Source organism: Lampetra planeri, chromosome 47 (genome assembly GCF_965212315.1).
Source record: "Lampetra planeri chromosome 47, kcLamPlan1.2.h2, whole genome shotgun sequence".
Lineage (NCBI taxonomy): Eukaryota > Metazoa > Chordata > Hyperoartia > Petromyzontiformes > Petromyzontidae > Lampetra > Lampetra planeri.
The window spans coordinates 8,289,890-8,315,973 of NC_136153.1; the positions used below are offsets into that span (position 1 = coordinate 8,289,890).

A 26,084-nucleotide genomic window follows, 5' to 3' on the forward strand; every position below is an offset into this window, starting at 1 on the left:
AGTTGGCTTTATTAGAGGGAGTTAAAATTGTTGTGTGAGACACGAGAGTTTTTTTTTTAATCAATAACCGCACGCTCATCATCACTGTCATCCCCTGCAATCCATCACTATCGTCAATCACAGTTTGTTATTAAATGTGGAGGGAAAAACCGGAGGACCCAGAGAAAAATCCACACGACCACGGCGAGAGAGAAAAGCAAATATACAGCAGGCGTCAGGGACGGGATCGAACTCACGACCTCTTGCATACCAGGCGAGGTAGTCAACATCTCGAATTAAATAACACGCGCAGGTGTAAGGCATAACCTTGACTTGTTAAAAGCGGGCTTGGGCAGGATACTGCCATCGAGGATGTATGTATGTTGAACTTCTTTCGCACCATACGTAGCCTAACCGTGCTATTCGAAGGTGCGAATCGGAGGTTCGAATCGGAGGTGCGATTAGCACAGTTGACAACAATGGTGGGGTGGCATTTGGAGGAGAAAGCACGTCCTCTGTGGAGACGGAGTCGTTACGAAGCCACGCGACCAAAATGTTTCTGGGAATGAGAAAACGCTTCCTTGTGTCCCTTTTCCTCTCAACATTCTCCGATTATAATCAACGCTCGCCAACACTGATGCGTTAGCTCTGTCCGTCTGTCTGTAACGGAGTGGGGGGGGGGCGGGAGGATGTATGTTGATGTACATTGAACTTCTTTCGTACCGTACGTAGCCAACCATGCTAGTCGGATGTGCGTGCAGGTGCTCGGTGAATTGTTTGATCGCAGGATCGTCAACGATGGCAACAGCTTGGGGAGGGGGGGAGGCGTTCATCCAGCAGATCACGGCTAACAGCAACGATGGTGACGGTGATGATGATGATGGTGACGGTGATGATGACGACGGCGATGGTGATGATTACAATCCTCCCTTCCTGCAATCCCGCGCGTGTGCGCCCCGTGTGCGCCCCGTGCGTCAGGCGATGCTGGACACGGTGGCGGAGCAGGGCTGGCTCGTGTCGGCTCTGTGCGTCGCCCACCTGGTGCAAATGCTGGTGCAGGCGCGCTGGCTGCACGAGCACTCGCTGCTCACGGTGCCCAACGTGGAGAGGCAGCACCTGCACCTGTTCAGGTGAGAGCGCCGGCACGTGGAGCGGCGTGATTGGTCATCCAGCCACTCGCTCCATCACCGGCAGTCTGTCAAATCCTTGTCACTCTCTTATCGCTACTGTCGTGGTTACGACAGCCACGAACTTCACTCGCTGAAGATCTGAAGCTTTCTGTGGAGCAACAGGCCAGGCAGCTTCCACAAAGCTTTTTCGCAGCTGATGAAAAGATAATGTCACTCACAACTGAGTCAGAGTGAGGCCTCTGTTACCAAACCGGAGTCGGTCATAAGCAGATTGCCCAGTGACTGTAACTTCTCCACTCTCTCCACAGCTGCCCCATCACTCATGGGGGAGTTGAGGGGTGGAGTGTTTGACAAAAAAATATCCAGGCAGGTGCTTAGTTTTTGGTGGGGCTGATGGTAAGGCCTCACCTCTTATTGGCACACTCTAGGTTCAGCAGCAGAGGCTCCAACTCCTTCTGCGAGTGAGCTGCAATTACCAAATCATCGGCATGACTCAGTTGTGAGTGACATGGTTGATAAATAAGGAGCCATCCCTTGACCGCACGCGGGCATCGATCAGCCTCTCCCATTGTATCTGTACCAGATGGATATTTTCTGGCACAGTCATGGAAAGCTTCTCGAACTACGTGGTCAAACAAGTTGTTCAATAATAATCTAGGAGCCAGAGGACACCCCAAGGTCAACTCCTGGCCATGCAGCTTTATCCAACGCCTGCCCATCATCATGCAGGTCCGTAATTATTGTGAGCAGAGGATCAGGAACCCTGAAGGCATGAAGAATAACCCAGAGCCCTGGTCTATCGATGGTGTCGTAATCCTTGACCAAGGCAATAGAACAGATATGTAGGTCCTGTTGAAATTCTCTGCACTTCTGCTGTAGCAGACGAACAGAGAATACGATGTCGGTGCAAGACCATCCCCGGCCTGAAACCACACGCACAGCGAATGCTTCATATGCCTGAGTTGTATATCCTGGAGGATTATCCTTGTTGGTGTCTTTTTTTCTAACAGCCACTACTATTAATACATCATTGTGCAATAAGACAGGATTATAACGTAAGCACGGGGGCTCCAAAGTAAGCCTCGATTAAAGTCCGGCGGAACTTTTATTGCGCACGCATTATAAAAACTTTTTTTACCGCTCGCTGTGTGTAGCATTACCGAGTGATGCATTTGTACACAGATTACTTTTTTGCTTTTACTTCTTTTTTGCAATGGTTATTTCAGTTTTTTTTTAGTTGTTAGATTTTATTTATTTCAGCAGGAAGGGCCCATTGAGCTGCTATGCTCTTATTATTTCATGGGCATCCTGTGATGGTACAGATGTTTTACACTGCGGATCTTGTATCGTTTCACATTCAAGTCGAGTGAAATTTATGTTTGGTTAACACGTGATGGTGTTGGTTCCTTTCTGCCACAAATCTACCACCCAATACCTGAAGTGATCGACTCGCAATTCCCACTCAGAGGGTCAATTCGGCCAGTTGTCACCACCATCATCATCATCATCCCTCCAGGGTTGATAAAATAAATACCAATTTGCAGAAAGTCAAAAGTGGTAATCCTTTCGTTAGACTGTGGCCTGTGGCCCCAATGTAACGATTTTTTACAGCCCTTCATCAATCGACTTGTGGGTGAAGAAGGCCCTCCCCCCGTGCTTTGACAGGCGCTGGGGTTGTTACTTCACCACGCTGGTCACAGCGCAAGTTGTGAAGCGAGAGAGAGGGGGGGAGAGACCCAGGCCCAATTCCTGATGTCGCTTGTCACCCGGTGTTAGCCTTGGATGGGAATTCAATTAATTTGAGCGCTGCGGTGGCGAGATGTTAACTGCCTCGCCTGGTATCAGGATGTCATGAGTTCGATCCCGACCGTTACACCTGCTGTATATTTTGAATTAGCATGTCTCTCTACCCGTGGTAGCGTGGATTTTTCTCCGTGTCCTCCGGTTGTTCCTTCACATTTACAATCAACATGAATTCAGAGTATTTTGCTGCTATAAATTTCCACGTGATAAGCCACTTCGTTGAGCTATCATTTGTGGCCAGGTCGCTTCTGAAAAAGCCCTTGAAAGCTCAGTGGGCCTTAACTGTTACAATAAAAAAAATAGCTTAGTATAGTTGAGTAAACTCAGCTCGCCGGATTCACGGCGCAACGCTGACTTTCACCAGGAAAATGCGTAACAGCTTGCAGCTTTGCCGCACGGCTCGCCGCGAAATCGCCGGTGTCACGTCGCTCGTTGTCACCTGGCCCCCTCGCAGGAAGTGGAGCGCTGGCCGGAGGATGGAAGCCAAGGGAGGAGGATTCAAGGGCCCCATCGACAGTTTGCCTCAACTCATCGCGGCTTGCGACGGCCGGGAAGCGACGCTCGCCTCTATCCTCTCCCCGGAGCTTTCCCCCACTCACATCTCACAGGTGAGCAGAGCTTGCTTTTGCAGCCGAATGTGCGCTTGTGTCAAGCTGTGTGGGGGGGAGGGGGGGCTGTCGTGTAGCGTTTAGCGCGCTGCGTTACAAACCCAGCCATCAGAATTCGATTCCCGCTCACGGCCAACACCTGTGACGATTATCTGAATCAGTCGTGGGCCTCCCCCAGGTCAACTCAGCCTTAAATGAGTTCCTGGTCCAATGTGTAAATTCATCGTCACTGGGAAGACAAAGGCGGTCAGGCGTGGTGTTGGCCACCCACCCCCTCGTGTGCCGTGCCAGCCTTAATAGGCGCTACTCGCTAACAACAGCACTCAGCAGTCTGTCAATGCGATAGGGGCCAATCTTAGTGTATATGAATACACACACACACATATATGTAAAATCAATGAATACTTATGAGCTCCGGCAACAATTGTTACATTTGCGTCACGATGCAGGCTGGCCGCAGTGCCTACATTTAATCAGCATAATCACAGCTCCGACTTGCATCGCTGCTAATTGAATAATCATATGCACAGTGGTGTCCTCGCCAAACGAGATCTTTTTTCATTTCCTATCTTCTCCGCCCCCTCCTCTCCCCACCCTTGCCAAGGAGGCAAGAATTCGATTTAGCCGTGGAGAAAGAAAAAAAAAACACCGCCGCTGATTTCTGTCACTGGGGAATCGCCGAAATTCATTTCACCTGCGATGATGAGAATTTAATTGGAGCTTTTGGTTATTTTGTTTTCTTGTCTTGCGATTATTAATATTATTAATTTTAATATTTGCACTTCTTCCTGTAAGCGGTGGGGTGTGTGGTGGAGGGGGGGGGGCATAAAAAACGTGTGGTGGAAAAGTGCCGTGGAAGTCGCTTTTGCTGCCTTTTGCCTCCTGTTTCTCGTGGTTTCAAATGTGTGGAGAGTGGTGGCATAGCGGTTAGCGCACTGCGCTACGAATCCAGCAACCCGAGTTCGATTCCCACTCGTGGGCCACCAACACCGGTGACGATTATCGGACAGGTCCTGGGCCTCCCCTAGGTCGAGTCAGCCTCAAATGAGTACCCAGGGTGGTGTGGCAGGGCGTGCTTCTGGCCATCCACCCCCTCGTGTGCTGTGCCGGCCTTCAAAGGTGCTACTCGCTTAACAGCACTCGCTCCTGCGGTCTGTTAAGGCTAGATATGGGGGATAAAAATGTGATGGTAGAACAGACCCTGGATAACGCGCTGGTAACTTGCAATCCAGGTTTTCAACGGTGCGAATTGGCCACGCGCGCGCGCCACCTTGCATGCATCCGCCGGAGATCAGAGGTGGAGCAATGCACCTCAGCATGGATGTCGCACAGAAGATAGCGGCAGTATCACCGTGGTTACGGGGGGGCGGTGGGAGCAAAGCGGCATCGTTTGTGTGACGTGCGACGGTCCCGAATCCCCCGTGCGCGCCCAATTCAAGATGTGCTTGCAACAGCGTGCAGGCCGAACACGCTTGCCAGTAGCAGCAACAGCAGCAGCAGTCGCATGATGATGATGATGGATGACGGTCCGATTCCCCCGCGGGCACGCGTTTTTAACGGTCCGCAGCTTGTCCCACTTAAAGATACATCCGAGGTCAAATCATCACTGCTGCTAAGATGTCGCAAGTGTGTAAGCTCATGCTGCTCCTCCGTCATCCTCCCTGTTCATCATCCTTCTCATCCTCCTCCTCCCCATCCACCTTCTCATATAATCCTCCTCACTTTCAATATTTCTCCTCATCCTCCTAACCCACATTTGTCCTAATTTTTCTCCTCCAAATCCTCCTCATCCTCTCCATCCTCCTCCTGAATCTCTTCTCCATTTTTTGCATCATCCCTCCATCATCATCATCGCCATCGCAATCATCCTCCCTTTGCATCATCCTCTTAATTGCGCCCTCATTCATTCCCCTCCTCCACCATTATCGCAATCATCATCCCCCACCGACCTCCCAATCATCCTTCACTCATCTCCCAATCATCATCCTCCACCGACCTCCCAATCATCCTTCACTCCTTATCCTCTTCATCATTGCACTGCTCCACCCTGTCTCACTCTCCACAAATGCCTCCTACTCTCTCCATCGTCATCATCATCATCCTCCCCACCGCCCCTTCCGCAATCCTCCTCTCTCCGCCGCCGCCATTCCCACTGCCGCCCTTCCCTCTCCCCGTCCAGGCGTGGGCCTACGTGTCGGCGCTGCCTCTGCTCGACGTGAGCGTGACCGTGCGGGGCTGCTGGGACGACGGCGGCGAGGAGGAGGTGCAGGAGTCGGGGGGGCGAGGGGGAGGAGGGGGCAGCCGCACTGAACGGGCCGTGCCGAGCGCCGACGGCGTCCCGCGGGCGGCGCAGCGGTGGCTGCGGCTGCACGCCGACCAGGAGTACGTGCTGACCGTGCGGCTGAGACGCCACGCGGCGCACCACGGCAAGGTGCGAAGCGCACAGCAGCAGGGATGGTGATGGTGGTGGTGGTTGTGGTGGTGATGGTGGTGGTGCTTCTACTGCTGCTGGTGGTGACATAGGTGGTGGTGATAGTGATGATAATTATGTTAATGAGCCTTTATCATCACAGCAATTACAAGCACTTCACGGCAAAGTGCGTCATGCATACACTGATAAATGAATGGGATGATAACAACAATATTATAATTACTGTCGAAACTGATAATGATGAAAATTATAATTATGATGACACAGTCAATGGTTATGATAATGCTGCTAATAATGTTGATGGTAACAATGACACCGGAGATTGATGATTACCACGGTGACACTGATGATGACACTGAAACTGATGATGATGAAACTTAGTGATTGGTGGTGACCGACACTAATTATAACAATGGTACTGACGATGACGATGTCAACTTTGATGATGATGCATATGATGATGACAAAGATGACGGTGATAATGACAATGAAGCTGATGCACATCGACGGAGCTGACACTGAAAGCGCTGACGCACAGCGACGGCGCTGACACACGGTGACACTCGCCGCCCTCGCGCCCGCAGGGCAAGGCGGAAAGCAAGGCGCAGTGCCCACGCTTCCCCAAGCCCAAGGACGAGGCCTGGATCCTGGTCCTGGGCGAGGTCGACCGCAAGGAGCTGCTGGCTCTCAAGCGCGTGGGCTTCGTGCGCGGCGCCACCACCGTCTCGCTGGCCTTCTACGCCCCCGAGCGCACGGGCCGGTGAGGGGTCACGCTGGGAGGTCACAGAGAGGGGGGGGGGGCGGGGGATGCAGTCACCGGGTCAAATAAGGTTCAGCTCAGGGTGGTGGATCATTGTTGCACCGCTGCGGGTTGTGGGGGTTTTCATCCAGCAGTTGGTCGATCACGGCTGGTGATGATGATGACGACGGTGGTGGTGGTGGTGATGGAAAGTCGGGCGCTTTTGACGTAGCACGGGGTCGTGTTCACAGCACAAGGCGGGGCTCCACACGAGCGATTCTGTTGCACGATTGAGTTGCGCGCAGACCAGGGCCGGGGTTATGCTGCACAACCGCTCACTCAGATGTGGACAAAGCAGTTGGCGGGCGGTGATTGACTTGCGCGATGTCGAGAGCACTTCGGTTGTGCAACCGAGTGAGCGACGGACGGACCGGTCCACGTTGAATTTCGGCTGTTTAGAGGAGAGCGAGAGTGGGCAGGCGTGAATAGACATATTGGGTTCTCAAACAAAACCCGTTGCGTGCCCGCCCCCACCGGTTTTGAAGAGGATTGAAATTGACGGCACTCCACCTGAATTGGCGTCGTCGTTGCGTGCGAGCCAGTCTCACGGTGGAGCTCTGGACCCCCACCGAGCGAGTTCACGCCGGCACTCCGTTTGACCCGCACTAGCACGCGCGTGTGTGTTGATCACCCGCCAATTGGGGCTCCGGCGGTCCCCCTCACCCCCCCCCGTATTTTTCTTTGTGGTCCTCACTGTCGATGTCTTTAATGTGGTCCCCGCCGTTTGCTTTCGAGAGAGGGTTGTGGCTGGGTGGCACAAACCGGGTGTGCCTCGAAGATTGAATGGCGGTGGTTGTTGGTGATGAATGACATTGTTAGATGAGAATGGATGAGCGATAGTGATGATGATCTTTATGAGATTGAATGATGATGATGATCATTTTGAATGAGAATGAATGATGGCGATGATGATGAATTAGAATGAATTGATGATGATGATGGTTTGAGCTAGGAATTCCTGCAGAAATGGTATTCATTTCATATAAATTCCAACCCTGGAATGATACCTGCAGGAATCACACATCCTCTGAGTAATTCCCACCTTGAAATTTCCATTTATGTGAAGAGTCTGATCCTGCCAGGGATTCCTTGGAAGTGTTGTGCAATATAAAGCGATTATTTTGTCAAAATACCAATTGGTTATGGTTTGGCTTAGTTGCTGTAGCATAATTTCCATCCAGCCAGAATGACAATTTTGGCCCATTCCAGGTGACCACAATCACCATGGCAATTCAACTAAAACTTATCTTTTTTCAGTTTACCAGGTTAGGCCCACTGAGCTATGATGCTCTTCTGTCAGAAGCAACTTGGCCACAAATGATAGCTCAACGAAGTGGCTCATCATCACGTGGACATTTATAGCAGCTAGATGCAAAATTTGACTTAGACCTTTTGTTATGGCAGGAATTCATATTTTTGGTGCTTTCGGTAAAGTCACGTAGATAGAAAATAAAAATAATAAAATAAAGCAAAAATAATAAAATACAATTTTAAATGCTAATTAAAATGTTTTTTTAAATCATACAAACAAAAAACCCACAATAAAAATTGTTAAATACAATTACAATTTTAATAAATTGGAAATAATAAAAGCAAAAAACCCATGACGTTTCGATCGCAACACAAGCGGACTTCATCAGGCGTGGGTTTTTTGTTTTAATAAATATTTTTATTTTCTATCTACGTGACTTTACCGAATGAACCAAGAATATGAATACAGCTAAATACTCTAAACGCGTGATGTTGATTCTAAACGTGGAGGGAAAAACGGGAAGACCTGGAGAAAAATCCACGCGACCATGGAGAGAGAGACATGAAAACTCCGAATATACAGCAGCAGGCGTCAGGGTTGGGATTAAACTCACGACCTCCTGGATAACAGGCGAGGGAAGTAACATATTTATGTGTGTAATATTTAATGAGGGTGACTATTCAAGGAATGAGATGAAGACGTGAATAGTGATGGAAATGTTGATGTCTAAAATCACTGACGATGACGCCGGTGTGGCGCTGATGACGCGCCTGCCTTTTTTCTCCCTGCAGGTGCATCTACACGCTGTACGTAATGAGCGACTGTTACCTGGGCCTGGACCAACAGTACGACATACACCTGGAAGTCATCCCCGCCAGCATCAGAGCGCAGGTCAACTCTGAGGTGTGCGAGTGATGCCCGGGCAGGCGGCTCGACCGCTCTTCACCGCGCGCGTGGACGCCAACGAGGAACCCTGACGGCTCACACCCCGTTGGTTGGCTGCGTCACCCACGCTGCGTCAGCAGGGCTGTCCCCCCTAAAGCGAGCTTCAGCCTTCGATTGTCAAGATGTTTGCAATAGCACGCGAGTGTTGTCGCTGCCGTTGATGAGACGAGCCGGTCGTGTTCGAGCCCCGGCGGGGGGTGACCGGCCGCCGATTTAAGTTGAGCTGTCGACCAGACATCGCGGTCGGCAACTTTTTAGCTGTCGTTGGATACTCGGAGCCATAAACGGCGGCCGCCCCTCCTCCCGTACACCCCTGCCTTCCAAAAGTGACAACCCTCCCCCCCCACGACATCACCAAACCCCGCCCATCACCTCCCGTTCAGCGGCACGCATGAGAACAGAGTTGAGGCTTTTTACAGTTTTTTTTTGGCGACCCGATCAGTCGAGCAACAGATAATCGGTCGAGTGCTGGAGGGATGGGGGGCCTAGCTCTGATTGAAACATCATGGCAGCAGTGACATCCCTAGAGTATTGCAAAGGTGTGCCTGATCGTCACTTTAATATATTTTTTCTGATTTACTTTCGGCTGCATCTTCCGCTTAACACACCGAGGTACTTTATAGACACAGCTGGTGACCGGATCATTGGATGCAATTGTTTTTTTTCCTCTGTTCTTCCATCATCACACTCGTGGGACGAGGAAGTGAGGCCACAGGCTCGCCTCCTAGAAGTGCCAAGCCTGTCATCGCTGATGACGTGAGCCAATATGGGCAATGATGGACACGATGGGCATTAAAGACAGGAACGTGCCATTTTTACGAGCCCGAGGCCTCGGTGGAAAAAGATCGCAAGTAAACACCCCAAACAGTACTGGTCGCCTCCAAATGTACATGAGAAGTTGATGGACATGTTGACGGCCTGGACATTACAGGGAAGTCGGCGCTACAAGCAAAAGGGCGAACACTCACCTTTGCAAGGGTTTCGTATCCTGTTGGGTGTTAACACGTCTCGGGGCTGAAGGTGGAGAAATCTCAAACAGCCACGGAAAAAAAAAAACTCGAGCAAAACTTTGGAGAGAAAATGTGAGAGAAACGCGAAGGAAACCACCCACGAGACCGCCACACCGGTCTCCCAGTGCCTTCCCCACGTTGTTGCCACGCTCGGCGGCCCGGGGTTTGCAACTCGCTCGTGGGCGCGAACGTGCCAAGAGTGTTGGCCCCCCGCTCGGCTTGGCCAGCTCTCCCAACGTCGGTGGGAACTCGAGCGTGACGTTCCCGACTCGGAGAGACCTGACTCCACGAGGGAGAGGTTTCCGGTGCAAAGTCCGCATGGAGGTTTCTTCCCGGCGAAGCCTCTTGCCTTCTGGAATGGTTCGACCTCCTTCGCTCGGTCGGGGGGGCGAAGGGGTGGGGGGGTTTGCGTCGAATAAAACCTCGTGGTGTCCGGTGCGTCCATCGCAACATCCCGCGGGCTGCAACCAACGTCCGAACGTTCCGTGCGTGAGACAACCCAGGGCTGGAGAGCTCACGAGCACGGCCGGGTGGGACACCATCTGCTCCGCCGTACCAAGGGCTACTCTCGCACGTTACACCTACACGAGATGACCGCTTAACCCTTCCCCGTTTTTGAGACGTCTGGCAAGTTGCAGGGTGCGGTGTCCCGTTCACCGCTGAATCTCGAAGCACGCAAGCGGCGCGGCGTTAATTTTATTTAGAGAGGCGTAGGGCCTCTATTTTTAAAGACATTGTACTCACCGCGGAGAACTGTAGCGACACGACCGCAACCCTACGATAGCTGGCGCGAAACTGCCTCGCGCCCTCCCGCATGGCCTTGTGGGAGCCTCGGTACTGATAAAGTTATTTAATTTTAGTTTTTCACGCACACACACGTACGTCATCGGAACAGAACAGGAAGAGAAAGTGATGACGCACATGCACATCATGGGAACGGGAAAGGGTTAAGGAGGCACGCGTTCAAGGGTAGTTCTTCTCGAGCAGCGTGCGAGCCGTGAGCTCCGAGTGGTGTCTGGAGCCAGACCGAGTTCTTCCACGTGGGCGGATTTAATTTTTGGGACTTCAATGATGGTGATTGATGATGATGGTGATTGATGATGATGATCATGATGATGATTATGATGGTGATGGACCAAGTAAGAGAAATAACAGAGCTTCAACAAGGCCACTCACTGCTCTCTATGCCAGGATGTGCAAACTTTGCGATACTCTTATATCATATATATATAATTAGTGCGCGTGAGTGTTTATTTTCTCGAAAATGTATAACATATCATCCGAGTATAAAAGAGAAGGACCTGTTTTTGTTTACTTTAAAAGTAATCGGAATAAAAGTAAATATTCATAAAAGTGGTCGGAAATTATTTTGCTGTTTAATGACATGAAATCGAATTGCCCTGTGAAAGGAAGTTGTTAGTGGAAATGTTATTTAAAGAAATTAAATCATCCCGTGTCGGGTAGGTGTCATCACATCCTCGTCATCTTCTGCACGGGCCCAGACTCTCAGATCTCATCTCGATCTCCGTGATCTTCTGTTCCGTGCCTTCCCTTGAGGGCGCATTCACGCTCCTTAAATTGAAATCCGTAGATTCAAACAGAGACCCATTGACTTGCATAGACGCATATATAATGTCCGTATGTTGAACCTCTTTCGCACCGTACATAGACACCGAAGGAGTCATGTGTTTTTTTCTCTCATCACATCCACTGTCCTCTTCACACCTCGTTCCACCCCATCCCATTTCTCTCTCGGTCTCCCTCTTCTACTCTGCTTTGGTGGCACCCCACTTGCCCTTCGCGTCTGTGGGTCTTTGTGAGTCTGTGGGTCTCTGCGCGAGTCTATGGGGTCTTTGTGAGTCTGTGGGTCTCTCTGCGAGTCCATGGCTCTCTATGTGAGTTCGTGGTTCTCTGTGTGAGTCTATGGACCTCTAATCTCCAAAGCCCTTCTCAGAGCAAACCATCTAAGTCTCGCCTCCGTGACCTTCCCGAGAATATTAGTAACTTTCTACCTAATCCCAACAATCATCTCTACTGTTCAAGCCACTGTCATCTTCCGTAGTGCCTATGTAGGCACACGAAACCCCTTTTAAGTAATAGTTGCAATTATTAACGACGTTATTTTATGTTCTGCATAGCTGAGAGATGCGTATAATCACACAGCTGTTATTTTCATAGGAAACTGGACATTGATATGTTAGGATGAAGGTTCATTCATTGAAATTCAAAAAGGCATCTCATTCATCTTTTTTCTTAAATCTTTATCAATGTATACAGCATTTGTTTTGAACAATTATCGCAGGTCTTGATTACCTGTAATATATTATAGGAGGTTGCATCTCAATAAGATGTAATTATAAGAAATTGTCTTTTTTTTACATTTTCTTGAGTTTTGAAGGTTTTACAAACGTGTTGAATCCTTACCAAAGCCGTCACAGGCCAGTTTGAGTTGTCTCTACACAACATTGATTGTTTTGTGTTGCATACATCTGATACAACAGCCACTCTCGTACCAGTAATATTGCGTGTGTACGTACAAAGACAAAGAGCCCCCCCCCGTATCGCCTACGTCGGCTGTTGGGCCAAGCGCTGTTCAAGAGTAGCTCCTATACAGGCCCGGATGGCACACCAGGACCATGGGTGGCCAGCACCACACCCAGCCCCCAGTGAAGATGTTTTACACACCGCGCCAGGTACTCATTTAAGGCTGAGCCGACCTTGGGGAGGCCCAGGAGCTTTATGGACGCCGTACATGCGCTCGCGTCTAAGCATCGCGCATTTAACAAGGTCTTCAGCAACACCGATGGTGGCCATTAAGTTAGCCGTATGACTTTGTGAGACGAGACTTTGTTATGTTTACGTACAAATTGCCTTATTTTCTAGACCGAACTATTGTCGTGTGGAGGTCCTGTTGTACATGGCTCACCTTTCTCATGTGTGTGTGTATATATATATAAATAATATATACAAAACTTTAAAACCGGTGTGTATGTATAAACGAAGATGCGTGGACGAAAGGTTTTTTTTGGGAAAAAGTCGTGAAAATAAAAAGCGTTACATCACACAATTGTTGGGCTCGTGTCAAAGACTTTACAAATGTCCATGACAAGAAAGCTTGCCGCGATAGTGGCAATGCTGCTTCCATAGCTGTCAACCCATCACGGTTGACCCCCCGTATTTTTGTACAGGAAGTTGAGTTTTCAGGTCCATACGGCGTACAGCCGTTTCGATGGGACTGGAGGGTGAACGTTGAGATGTATAAGGGGGCAAGGGGTGACCGAGGAGGTCCGAATTTGTCTGTAATAAGGTAGGGCACCGGTAAGGGGTTGACAGGTAAATGCTACGATATAACTTACCAATCATGCACTAATCGCGTCGATTAAAATGTTTTGCTTTCATTGTTTGAAGTAGTAATTGATTTCCGAACCGAAAAAACACGTTTAAGTGGATAACACGCGGACACAATGACACACCTAACCACACACGCACACAGTGACACACCTAAGCACACACGCACACACACTGACACACCTACTCACGCACGCACACAGTGACACACCTACCCACACGCACACAATGACACACCTACACACACAGTGACACCTACCCACACACGCACACAGTGACACCTACCCACACGCACAGTGACACACCTACCCACACACACACTGACACCGACGCACACAGTGACACACCTACGCACAAAGTGACACACCTACCCACACACACACACTGACACACCTACCCACACGCACACAGTGACACACCTACCCACACACACACACTGACACCTACCCACACACACACAATGACACACCTACCCACACACACACAGTGACACACCTACCCACGCACACAGTGACACACCTACCCACACACACACTGACACACCTACCCACACACACACAGTGACACACCGACCCACACGCACACACTGACACACCTACCCACACACACCTACCCACACACACACACAATGACACACCTAGCCACACACAATGACACACCTACCCACACACACACACAATGACACACCTACCCACACACACACAATGACACACCTACCCACACGCACACAGTGACACACCTACCCACACACACACACAATGACACACCTACCCACACACAATGACACACCTACCCACACACACACACAATGACACACCTACCCACATACACACACAATGACACACCTACCCACACAAAGATAAAGCTACGAGCGTGCCGCTAAGGTTGGTGCCAAGTCCAATCGATGGCCTGCTCCAGGTGGCATTGAGGCTGTGCGCTTCGCCTTCCTTCCAGTCCTTGCGCCAGTGGTGGAAATTCCACATTCCTATGGTGGGCGGGGTGAGTAGGGTGGAGTTCATTCCGTCGATCGGACAACTACGGTTGACTTCACCACGAATGGGGTACAAGCACTTGATTTTATCGACCCCGAGAGGATAATGGGCTGAGAGAAAACCCCGTCCAGACCAAGCCTCGCCAGCTTGCGATCCACTCGCCCACGTGTTCCGTGCTGTCGACCCCGCCACGCGAGAGAGACACCGAGATAGAGAGACAGAGACACGGCGAGAGACCGCGAGATCGAGAGACAGAGACAGCGAGAGAGACAGAGACACGGCGAGAGAGAGACAGACAGCGAGATAGAGAGACAGCGAGAGAGACAGACAGCGAGAGAGACGGAGACACGGCGAGAGACACCGAGAGAGAGACAGACACCGAGAGAGAGACAGACACAGGGAGAGAGACACCGAGAGACAGAGACAGCGAGAGAGACACACAGAGAGAGACAGAGGCACAGCGAGCGAGAGACAGAGACAACGAGAGAGAGACAGCGATAAAAAATCCACATGTATTTTTTCGTAAATTGGAAACTGATTTCAACAAGTGTCGTTTTGCGTTCAGTTTGGTGTCCTTCCCCCGGCGCCTCCCATTCCGCACGGTTGGCCACGTACGGCGCGAACGAAGTTCAAGGTACATGCAGAGAGAGAGCGAGAGAGAGGGAGACAGAGAGAAGACGACCCGAGTTTCGCGTCGCTTCGTCGCACGATGCGACCGACGAAGAACGCGAGTGCGAGTCGGCGTGTCCGAGAGGTCCCCACGTGCGAGGCCACAAATGCTTCGTTCCGTGTCCCGAGGACTCCGTTCCCAGCACCGCCGTCACCGCCGCCGCCGAGACTCATGGGGGGCACCACCAAGCGGGCCCTGCACGCCCCCGTTGCGTGCGGCTCGACTCGCGGCGTCTGTCATTGCTTCGCTTGCTTGCTTCTTCTTTGCGCGCCTGTGTGTGTGCGCGTCTCCGTGACTCTTCGACCGCCGCTCTTGAGTGAATGTGTGAATTCGAGAACGCGTTATGTAATCGCGGCTAGCTCGCCGGCTGTGTGTCTGTGTGGCTGTGTGTCTGTGCGTCTGTGTGTCTGTGCGTCCGTGTGTCTGTGCGTCTGTGCGTCTGTGTGTCTGTGTGTCTGTGCGTCCGTGTGTCTGTGCGTCTGTGTGTCTGTGTGTCTGTGCGTCTGTGCGTCTGTGTGTCTGTGTGTCTGTGCGTCTGTGTGTCTGTGCGTCTGTGCGTCTGTGTGTCTGTGTGTCTGTGCGTCTGTGTGTCTGTGTGTCTGTGCGTGCGTGCGTCTGTGTGTCTGTGTGTCTGTGTGTCTGTGCGTCCGTGTGTCTGTGTGTCTGTGTGTCTGTGTGTCTGTGCGTGCGTGTGTCTGTGTGTCTGTGTGTCTGTGTGTCTGTGTGTCTGTGCGTGCGTGCGTCTGTGTGTCTGTGTGTCTGTGTGTCTGTGCGTGCGTGTGTCTGTGCGTCTGTGTGTCTGTGTGTCTGTGTGTCTGTGCGTGCGCGCTGAGCACGATGTGTCAGGCTATTCACGCACTCGCCCTCTGTGCGATATCCACCGTGCGCGTGCCTCGTTATTTAAAGGCCACGCGATGCGACGCGGTAGAATGCGAAGTTTGACTTGTTTACGTGTGCACAGGGTGAGAGAGAGATGAGCCCATTGTTTCTCTGTTCCCGAGGGCTCGAAGACCGGAGGTCCCAGTCGTAGCTGAAGCTCCGACAATGGTGCGAGTTTCTTGAGAAGCAGAAGATTAAGAATTCTAGATTGGAAGCTTTCGTGACTGCAAGGATTCATACTCTTAGTTCTTTCGGTAAAGTCACTGTGTAGGTAAAAAATGAGATTAAAATTAATAAAAAATAAAATAATAAAAATCACGACGTTTCGGAGGCAACACAAGTCTCCGTCATCAGGTGGGACCGTCACAGCCAGATTTGCTGTATCAAGTGACTTTACTGACTTAATGCAGCAAATCTGGAGGAATCCGATGAGCTACGAAACTGTGTTTCACGCGTTCAAACCCGGCGACCCGAGATCGATTCCCGCTCACGGCCACCAACAGCAGCGACGATTTATCTGAACCGGTCCTGCGCCTCCCCTAGGTCGACTCAGACTTAAATGTGTACCTGGTGCGATGTGTGAACATCGTCACTGGGGGAGACAAAGGCGGCCGGGGCGGTGCTGGCCACTCACCGCCTCGTGTGTCGTCAGAAACCTTTCGTAATGAAAATAAGCGAAATGCTAAACATTGTTTAACACTTCTAGATTTGAAGCTTTCGTGACTGCAAGGATTCATATTCGTAGTTTTTTTTCGGTAAAGTCACGTAGGTAAAAAATTTAAATCAATGAAAGTAAAATAAAAATAAAATAAAAATCACGACGTTTCGGAGGCAACACAAGCTTCCGTCTTCAGGTGGAACCGTCACAGCACGATAGCTGTATCACTTGATCACTTGATACAGCTATCGTGCTGTGACGGTTCCACCTGAAGACGGAAGCTTGTTTTGCCTCCGAAACGTCGTGATTTTTATTTTATTTTTATTTTACTTTCATTGATTTAAAATTTTTATCTACGTGACTTTACCGAAAAAACCTAAGAATATCTTTTAACACTGGCATTAAAACACTTTAATTGTGTATTCTTTAAGTTGATAGCTTATCTATTATAATTATTATATTTGTCTTCTCCCTGTGACGTCATCTCAAATCCACCGTGACCAAAACTCGATCAAGAACCCGGAGTGAAGTGAAACGACTAAACATCGCCAGCGGTGAATGTGACAGAAATGCACACAGCGTAGTGCGTGTGGGTGTGTGTGTGCTTTATTTGAATACCGTCCTAAATTAATTTCAAAAGATAATTCATGCCTCGTGCATTCGTGTTAATTGGAAGTCAGTCTGGACGTGTGAAAATACGTTTAATGCCTCTATGCCACTTGTTTGGGTAAATATAATAAGCCGATGTGTCCTGACCTTCGGGGCCACCCTGTATACTGCGGTGTTACCCATGCAGGTGTGCTCTGTTAGACGGCTGTACAGGCCAGGCAATTACAAAGACCAGGCAGAGAGCAAACAAGACACAACGTGAAGTCTGTGTGTTTGCTTCTAAGACGCAGGAGGATGTTTAAACATTTGGTGGACAGACAAGACGAGTGGGAAATGTGTCACGGATATCAGAAGCGAACAACAACAAATCTAACCCTGCCTTTGAGAAGGCAGGGTTAGATTGTTAAATGTCAGATTGTAAATCTGTTGTAGATTTTCTCTCCAACACACCGGTGTGCTGTACTCGTAACGAATTGGCACGTTCTGTTTACGTGACAAACCTTACTAATTGGCTGTGTCGGGTGGTGGCGGGTTTAACGACACATTTATTTACGCGTTCTCATTTTTTTAAAACAGCAACCTGTATTAGGGTGAGATTTCTTGGACGTGTCAATGAAAACCAGACGAGACTGATTCGTTATATAGGTGTGACCCGGGGGAAATCGTGGGCACAACGAGAAGGCGTGAACTCCTGGATGCCACGGGGAGTGTCTGATGCAAAGTTCTTAAGTAAATGCCACGAAGAGAGCGATTCGGAAGGACACGGCTCGCATCGAGATACCTATGCATGGATCACTCTGCACACTGCATGGGAGTTTGTGTGTGTGTGGCTGTGTGTGTGTGTGACTGTGTGTGTGTGGGGCTGTGTGTGTGTGTGGCTGTGTGTGTGGGGCTGTGTGTGTGTGGCGCTGTATGTGGGGGGGATGGTCTATGTGTGTGGGGGGAGCTGTATGTGTGTGTGGGGGGCGGTAGTGTAGCGTTTAGCGCGCTGCGCTATAAACCCGGCGACCCGGGTTCGATTATCTGAACCGGTCCTGGACCTCCCCTTGGTCGACTCAGCCTCAAATGAGTACCGAGTGCGGTGTCTAAACATCGCCACTGGGGAGACAAAGGCGGCCGGGCGTGGTGTTAGCCACCCACCCCCTCGTGTGCCGTGCCGGCCTTCATAGGCGGGCGCTAGCAGCACTTGCCCCACAGTCTGTTAAGGATATGCGGGGTAGCTTTGTATATGTGAAGGTGCATGGGCTGTGTGTGTGTGCAGGTGTGACACCTTTGCACTCGTTTACCAAAGCGTTTAGGAAATCACTCATTACCTACAGATCCTCCAATAACACACACACACACTTACACGCATTCACACACACGCACAAAGAGGCACACGTACAGATATGTACAATGAGAAAGACGGATAGGCATACTGCATACTTGCATACGGTCAGACTCGTATGCAGACAGACACGCACGTACACAGCCTTCACAAGACTGTTGGGTCAAGTGCATTTCGCGAACACCTATGAAGGAAGGCCGGCATGGCACACGAGGGGGTGGGTGGCCAGCACCACGACTATGCCGCCTTTGTCTCCCAAGTAGCGATGTTTACACACCGCACCAGGTACTCATTTGAGACTTTATTTTATTATTATTTTATTATATTATATTATTTTATTATTATATTAGTATATTATATTATTTTATTTTGTTTCATTTTTATTATTTTATTAATTCCATTATACGTGACTTTACCGAAAGAACCAAGAAGATGAATCCCTGCAGTCACGAAAGCTTTAAATCGAAATTAATTTGAGGCTGAGTCTACCGGTTCAGGTGAGCGTGGTCAGCTCACAGTTACCTGAACCACTGCGCCACCGCTTCGCCCATACACAATGACAATCATACACACCCCTAGCTAAACACACACGTAGCTAGACACACCCCTAGACACACCCCTAGACAAAGATAAACAAAGGCAAAGATCCCCCTATAGCCTTAACAGACTGTAGGGGCAAGTGCTGTTAGCGAGCACCTATGAAGGCCGGAGCGGCACACGAGGGGGTGGGTGGCCAGCACCACGCCCGACCGCCTTTAATCCCCCCCCCCCTAGACACACACCTAGACACACACACACACCTAGACACACACACACACCTAGACACACACCTAGACACACACACACACATAGACACACACACACCTAGACACACACACACAACACCTTTCCCTGTCCGGCAGACAAAGCCCCTCTGATTGGAATGGCATGCGCGCTCCGTCTCCCTCCCTCCCTCTCGCACGCAGTCGCCGCAGCGAGGTCGCCCTCCTACAGGGAGAGAGGAGTGAGTGGTGGTGGTGGTTGTGGGGTGTTGATATTTACTTTAGCGCGCCAGAGAGAGAGACAGGCCCGGGCCGCTGGTGCTAAAGACGTCTTTAGCACGGAGCTCGGACGTGTTGGAGACGAAATCGCGCGAGCCAGCCGGATCTCACTCAGGCGTGTGTGTGTGTGCGTGTGTGTGTGTGTGGTGTGTGTGTTCGTGTAGTGTGTGCGTGTGTGTCTAGGTGTGTGTGTGTCTAGGTGTATGTGTCTAGGTGTGTGTGTGTGTCTAGGTGTGTGTGTGTGTCTAGGTGTGTGTGTAGATGTGTGTCTAGGTGTGTGTGTGTGTGTGGTGGTGTGTGTGTAATGTGTGCGTGTGTGTGTAGTGTGTGTGTGTGTTGTGTGTGGTGTGGTAGTGTGGGTGTGCTGTGTGGTGTGTGTGTAGTGTGTGTGTGTGTATGTGTGTGCGTGTAGTGTGTGCGTGTGTGGTGGTGTGCGCGTGTGTGTGTGTGTGTGGTGTGTGTGTGCGCGTGTGTGTATGTGTGCGTGTGTGGTGATGTGTGGTGTGTGTGTTTGTGCGTGTGGTGGGTGGTTGGTGGGTAGATGGGGTGGGTGGTGGGTGAAGTGGGTGATGGGTGATTGGTGGTGGGTGGGTGGTGGTTGGTGGGTGGGTGGTGGTTGGTGGGTAGGTGGGTGGTGGTTGGTGGGTGGGTGGGTGGGTGGTGGTTGGTGGGTGGTGGTGGGCGGTGGTGGGTGGGTGGGGTGGGTAGGTGGTGGGTGGTGGGTAGGTGGTGGGTGGTGGGTGGGTGGTGGGTGGGGTGGGTGAGTGAAAACAAGGGGTCTGTGAATGGGGCTGTGATTGCCCCCCCCCCCCACTTGTTTTGGTTCACACTTGTATTGAACTTTCCCTGTTGTCCGCTGATATTCGTTGAGATTGTTTTGACGCTTCACATCGTCGCATCTGCGGAGCCTGACGAGCTGAAATGTTCTGCAGGGAGTCGTCGCCTCGCGTGACAATTGAATATTTCATTTTCCAAACAAAAAAAATAAACACCCGGACCCAGGTACCGACGATCCTGCGCCTGTTTCTTGTGGGTTTTTTTTACGTTTTTTAAGAAAATGTTGTTACAATTTTGATTTGAAGCTTTGTGACAATTATTGAGTCCAAGTCTCTCGGTCGGGCCACTCCGCAGTTGAGCCGATGCGCGCTCGCTCTCTGTGCGGGTTGTCGGTCGGCGATTTCGGCCGCCAAAATACACCGCGGGGACACCCAGCACGGCTCCATCTCCTCTCGTCCGTGCGTGCGCGCGCGTGCGTGCGTGTGTGCACGTGTGTGTGTGCGCGTGCGTGCGTGCGTGTGTGCGCACGTGCGTGCGCGCGCGTGCGTGTGTGTGTGCACGTGTGTGTGTGCGCGTGCGTGCGCGTGCGTGTGTGCGCGCGTGCGTGCGCGTGCGTGTGTGCGCGTGCGTGCGCAAGCAGTGGAAAGTAAAGTAATTTGCGCTTGAACCTTGGGGAGGAAGCGCGTGCGGCCGATGGCGACGCGGTGCGAAATAAAACGACGGTGATTTTCCTCGGCCGGTCGCAGACGCCCTCCTCGAAAGTGCCGCGTTCAGCGACGAACGCGTTCAGCGGAAACACAGCAAACGCTTTCTCCCGTCGATGAGTTACCGATGAGGCGTGGCGAGTTACGGTGCACGACCAGCACCGCGCACGCGCACTGGAGATGGCGAGATAAAATAACTGAGGGCGCGCCGTGTCTCGGTATCGACGCTCAGCCGTGCAAGTCAAACAAGTAGTTTTCATCGTCACCGCTCAGAAACCGCGTTATAACGGGGGCGCTTTCCTCGTTATAAAAGGTGGCGTTCCGTGTTATAATGTGGGCGCATTCCGCGTTATGAATGGTTGCGTTCTGCGTTATAACAAGGCCGTTCCGCGTTTCAATGGGGGCGCGTTCCATGTTATAAACTGGTGCGTTCCGCGTTGTAATGGTGGGCGTTCATCATTATAATGGGGGCGCGTTCTGCGTTATAACGGCGCACGTATTGAAAAGTTTTCCCTCACGGAAGAACCGCTTCATCGCGGGAACGCCTTGCGGTGTGAACGCCGCCACGCGTTAAGCGAGGACTCTGCCGTGCTTTGTATTAGAACACGTGGAGGGGGAAGGGTTGCGTCATACGGCTATGGGTTTTTTTTTTATATATCGGGTCGTGGAGGGGGTCGGGGAGGGAGGCTTACAGAATCGTACAAATGTTATTCTGAGGCGTGAGCGAGCGAGGCGATTATCGCTGTGCGCGCTCGTGCCAGGTGGCGGAGTCAGCGTGCTCGAGGGGGTCTCGGGCCGGCCCCCAAGTCCGGCAGCCCGTTCCCGAGACCCCCAGAGTTCGGGGGGCGACCTCCAGCCGGGATAAGCGAACGAGGAATGTCCCTCCACGGGGCTGGAGGCAGCATCGCCCGTAGCGTTAATCCCGCCGACCTTAGGAAAGTCTGCACTGGGTGGCGTGTGTGCGTGTGTAAATAGAACAGACATGCGTGAGCGAATGAAAGCAGTGGGTTGTTTTTTTTTTATGTGTGTGAGAGTTTATGTTGAGCGTGACGACGTGGCCGAGCGGTGCCGCGTTTGACACTCGTTGCAGAGATTCTCCCGGTTCGAATCCGGCAGGCGGCCCTGGTTAACAGTGCGCTGGCAAGATGTTAACTACCTCGCCTGGCATGAAGGAGGTCGTGGGTTCGGACCCGACCCTGACGCCTGCTGTATATTTGGAGTTTGCATGTCTCTCTCCCCGTGGTCGCGTGGATTTTTATCCGGGTCCTCCGGTTTTCCCCTCCACATCTAGAAACACGCGTTTAGGGTATTTGTCTGCTATAGATTTCCACGTTTCAAGAGCCACTTCGTTGAGCTATCGTTTGTAATAACCAGGTCGCTTCTGAAAAAAATCTGTATAGCTCAGTTGGGCCTTACCTGGTAAAATAAAACATATAGTTAAGTTGAATAGCTACTTCTAGATTTGAAGCTTTGGCGACTGCAATGATTCATATTCTTGGGTTTTTTCGGTAAAGTCACGAAGGTAAAAACATTTAAATGAAAATTAATACAAGTAAAATAAAAAATAAAATAAAAATCACGACGTTTCGGAGGCAACACAAGCCACCGTCTTCAGGTGGAACCGTCACCGCACGCTCGCTGTATCAACTAAATGAGAAATTCCAAGAGATCCGACCCCGTATATATCCTGGTTTTTTACCTACGTGACTTTACCGAAAAACCCCAGGAATATGAATAGCTACTACTGCTCGCCATCTCCTTCACTCAATAAGAGGCACGTTAAAGATCCAGTGACGTTTCTTCTTTAATGAGCCAGGAGGCCATTGTGTACCGACACGGCGTCACGGTCCAAATTTTAGCAGATCTTTTTTTTTTCTGTTTGTTTTAAAATCTCACCGTCAGTTTACTCAATTGGAGTCAAACCCCAGAACAATAATCGCACCCCCCCCCTCTCTCCTGGCTCCGCCAACAGTCCAGCCGACGAGTCACCTCGTGCCGCGCAGAGACAGCTGCCACGGGGGGGGGGTGGGGGGTGCCCTTCGCATGTATGAGATTGAAACGCGATGTTCAAATAGGGCTTCACGCCATCCGACACGTCCACGTCTCGCCACACCGCGACACTACTATAGTTTGTGTGCGTGTGCATCAAGCGAGCAGTGTTGCGCCAACAAGCAAACCTCTGGAAAGGTGGGGGTTTTCGATGCGTCGGGTTCTCATCAGCAAGAGTGAGTTCCGTGAACGCGAGCAAACAAGTCGGGGTGGATCTGCGTTGTGCAACGAAGACAAATGCCTCGCCGCACTTCCTTGGAGACCAGCTCTGGGAGCTGCGCGTGAGACGGCCGAGCAGGTAGACCTCGGAGCTTCCATTGCGCGAACAATGCCATTGACGCATGCCGCGGGTCCGCGTGAAGACACCGCACGGTGCTAGTTTGCATATTCCCTCGTGTTGTTTGCGTGTTGTTTGTGCGAGTCTATGTTTGTGTCTGTGTGTGTCTGTGTGAGTCTGTGTGCGTGTCTGTGTGTATAGTGGGGGGAGCGGTAGTGCAGCGGTTAGAGCAAACGCTGCGCTACGAACCCGCCCACCCGGGTTCGATTCCCGCTCACGGCCAACACCAGTGACGAATATCCGAACCGGTCCTGGGCCTCCCCTAGGTCGACTCAGCCTCACCTGAGTTCCTGGTGTAGCGGTGTGTAGTAAACATCACCACGAGAGAGACAAAGGCGGTCGGTCGTGGTGTTGGCCACCCACCCCCTCGTGTGCCGTGCCGGCATCCATAGGCGCTGCTCGCTGACGGCACTTGCCCCAACAGTCTGTTCAGGCTACACGGGGGATCTTTATCTTTCGTGCGTGTTTATAAACCTTCGTAAGGTGCTCGCTCACAGCACTCGCTCGTCGAGTCTGCTCAGGCACCACGGGGGGTCTTCGCTGTGCGCACAGTCTAACCGTGCGTTTTGTGGGAGTGGTGGCGCAACGGTTAGCGCGCTGCGCTACTCAACCTGGCGGATTCCGAACTCCATAGGTCGACTCAGCCTCAAATAAGGACCTAGTGCGGTGTAAAAATAAAACATGGGCACTGGGGAGACAAAGGCGGTCGGGCGCGGCGCTTGCCACCCACCACTTCGTATACCTTTATAGGTGATACTCGCTAACTGCACTTGCCCTAGCAGTCGATGAAGGCGACGCGGGGGATCTTTGTCTTGTGTGTGTTGAGTGGTGATGGCAATTACATTGTTCACTGGGGTGACTCGGGTTCTCAAGTCACCAATGACTCACACAGAGACCCATATACTCACATAGAGACCCATAGATTCACACAGAGACCCATAGACTCGCACAGAGACCCATAGACTCACACAGAGACCCATAGATTCACACAGAGTCCCATAGACTCACATAGAGACCCATAGACTCGGACAGAGACCCATAGACTCACACAGAGACCCATATGCTCACACAGAGACCCATAGACTCACATAGAGACCCATAGACTCACAGAGACCCATAGACTCACATAGAAACCCATAGACTCACATAGAACCCCATAGACTCATAGAGACCCATAGACTCACACAGAGACCCTATGAGCTGTGATTAAGCCGGGTTCTCAACTGCAGTGAGTTAATGGTCTCAGTCCGGTCTCCAATGACTGTACACACACGCACACAAAATAAACATCACGTGACACTTCTTTCTGCGCTTAATTTGGCTAAATTTCATTCCAGAGTTGCTCCTCAGAGCGGGTGTGTGTGTGGTTCAGAGGTCACGTGAAGACGGAGGTCTCGGAGGTAGTTCTGCGGGCTTGTGACTACTTCCGCGGGCCGTTCTCTCACGCAGCGGGGTGGATATTTCTCACGGGATTCCTCGTGTGGTGACACTGCGCAGAACGCGGGGATAACGATGAACGAGCAAGCGAGTAAATATGTGAATGTCTAAATAATGGAAGCGCTCACGGACAGCGCGTGAACTCGCAGGCACGACGCGACGCGTCCATTGTTACAAACCAAATTGAGATGAGGCGGTGTGAGGATTTCAGAGGGCAGTTCAGATCGTTGGGACAAGAATGGCCGCGTTAGATAGCGCGGTGGGTGCCTTACGGCGCCTCTACGTCGTGTTGAATCGTGGCTAAAGGCAGAGGTTCGGCGGGGCTGAAACTACTCGTCATCCAGCAGTGGATTGACCGTGGCTGACGGTGATGATGGTGATGATGATGGTGATGACGGTGATGATGGTGATGACGGTGATGATGGTGATGATGATGGTGATGACGGTGGTGATGGTGATGATGATGGTGATGACGGTGATGATGCTGGTGGAGGCGGTGGATCGAGAGCGGGGGTGGCCACACGGAAGTCACGTGATGTACGGGAGGTTTTGGTTGATTTCGATAAAAAAAAAATACGCGACGTCCGCGTCACTGCGGGACGTTAAAGACCCCCCTCAAGAGCAGGCCTCTGTGTGCCAGCGTCAGGGACCACATCACCAGACAATGACACAATTGGGATCACACTGTAGGCTCAGGAGCAGCAGCAATAATCGCACTCTTACTAGAGTGACGACGAATGGCCCAGGTCTTGAAGATGAGACTCATCCTGCTATCTTGAATTCTCACCTGGTTATACAATCTAGAACTCACCCGCCCACTTACCAACCCACTGGCTCTTGCAAATGAGACTTTATCCTGGTATATTGAGTTCACAGCTGGTTACACAAAATCAACTTTAACTCACCTACTCACCCACCCACTCACCCACCCACTCACCCACCCACTGATTCTTGACTCTACCCTGGTCTCTTGATTTATCAGCTGGTTGCACAAACACAACTTAAACTCACCCACCTACTCACCCACCCACTCACCCACCCACTCATCCACTCACCCACCCATCCACTCATCCACTCACCCACTCACCCACTCTCCCACTCACCCACCCACCCACTCACCCACTCATCCACCCATCCACTCACCCACTCACCCACCCACTCACTCACTCACTCACCCACTCACCCACCCACCCACCCACTCACCCACCCACCCACCCACTCACCCACTCATCCACTCACTCACTCACTCATCCACCCACCCACCCACTCACCCACCCACCCACTCATCCACCCACCCACT

At 51.3% G+C, this 26,084-nt stretch overlaps 1 protein-coding gene across 2 annotated transcripts in view; it reads left to right on the plus strand.

Annotated features, from left to right (window-relative positions):
* Window positions 1–13,024, plus strand: part of ASCC3 (activating signal cointegrator 1 complex subunit 3) — a 108,419-nt gene extending 95,395 nt beyond the window's left edge. For both annotated transcript variants that reach the window (XM_078615590.1, XM_078615591.1), the window contains exons 39-43: window positions 958–1,109; window positions 3,367–3,520; window positions 5,700–5,951; window positions 6,536–6,711; window positions 8,794–13,024. In XM_078615590.1, the coding sequence (XP_078471716.1) occupies window positions 958–1,109; window positions 3,367–3,520; window positions 5,700–5,951; window positions 6,536–6,711; window positions 8,794–8,917 (858 nt within the window). In that variant the 3' untranslated portion in view covers window positions 8,918–13,024. The remainder of the gene's footprint in view (window positions 1–957; window positions 1,110–3,366; window positions 3,521–5,699; window positions 5,952–6,535; window positions 6,712–8,793) is intronic.
* Window positions 13,025–26,084: the final 13,060 nt, after the last annotated feature.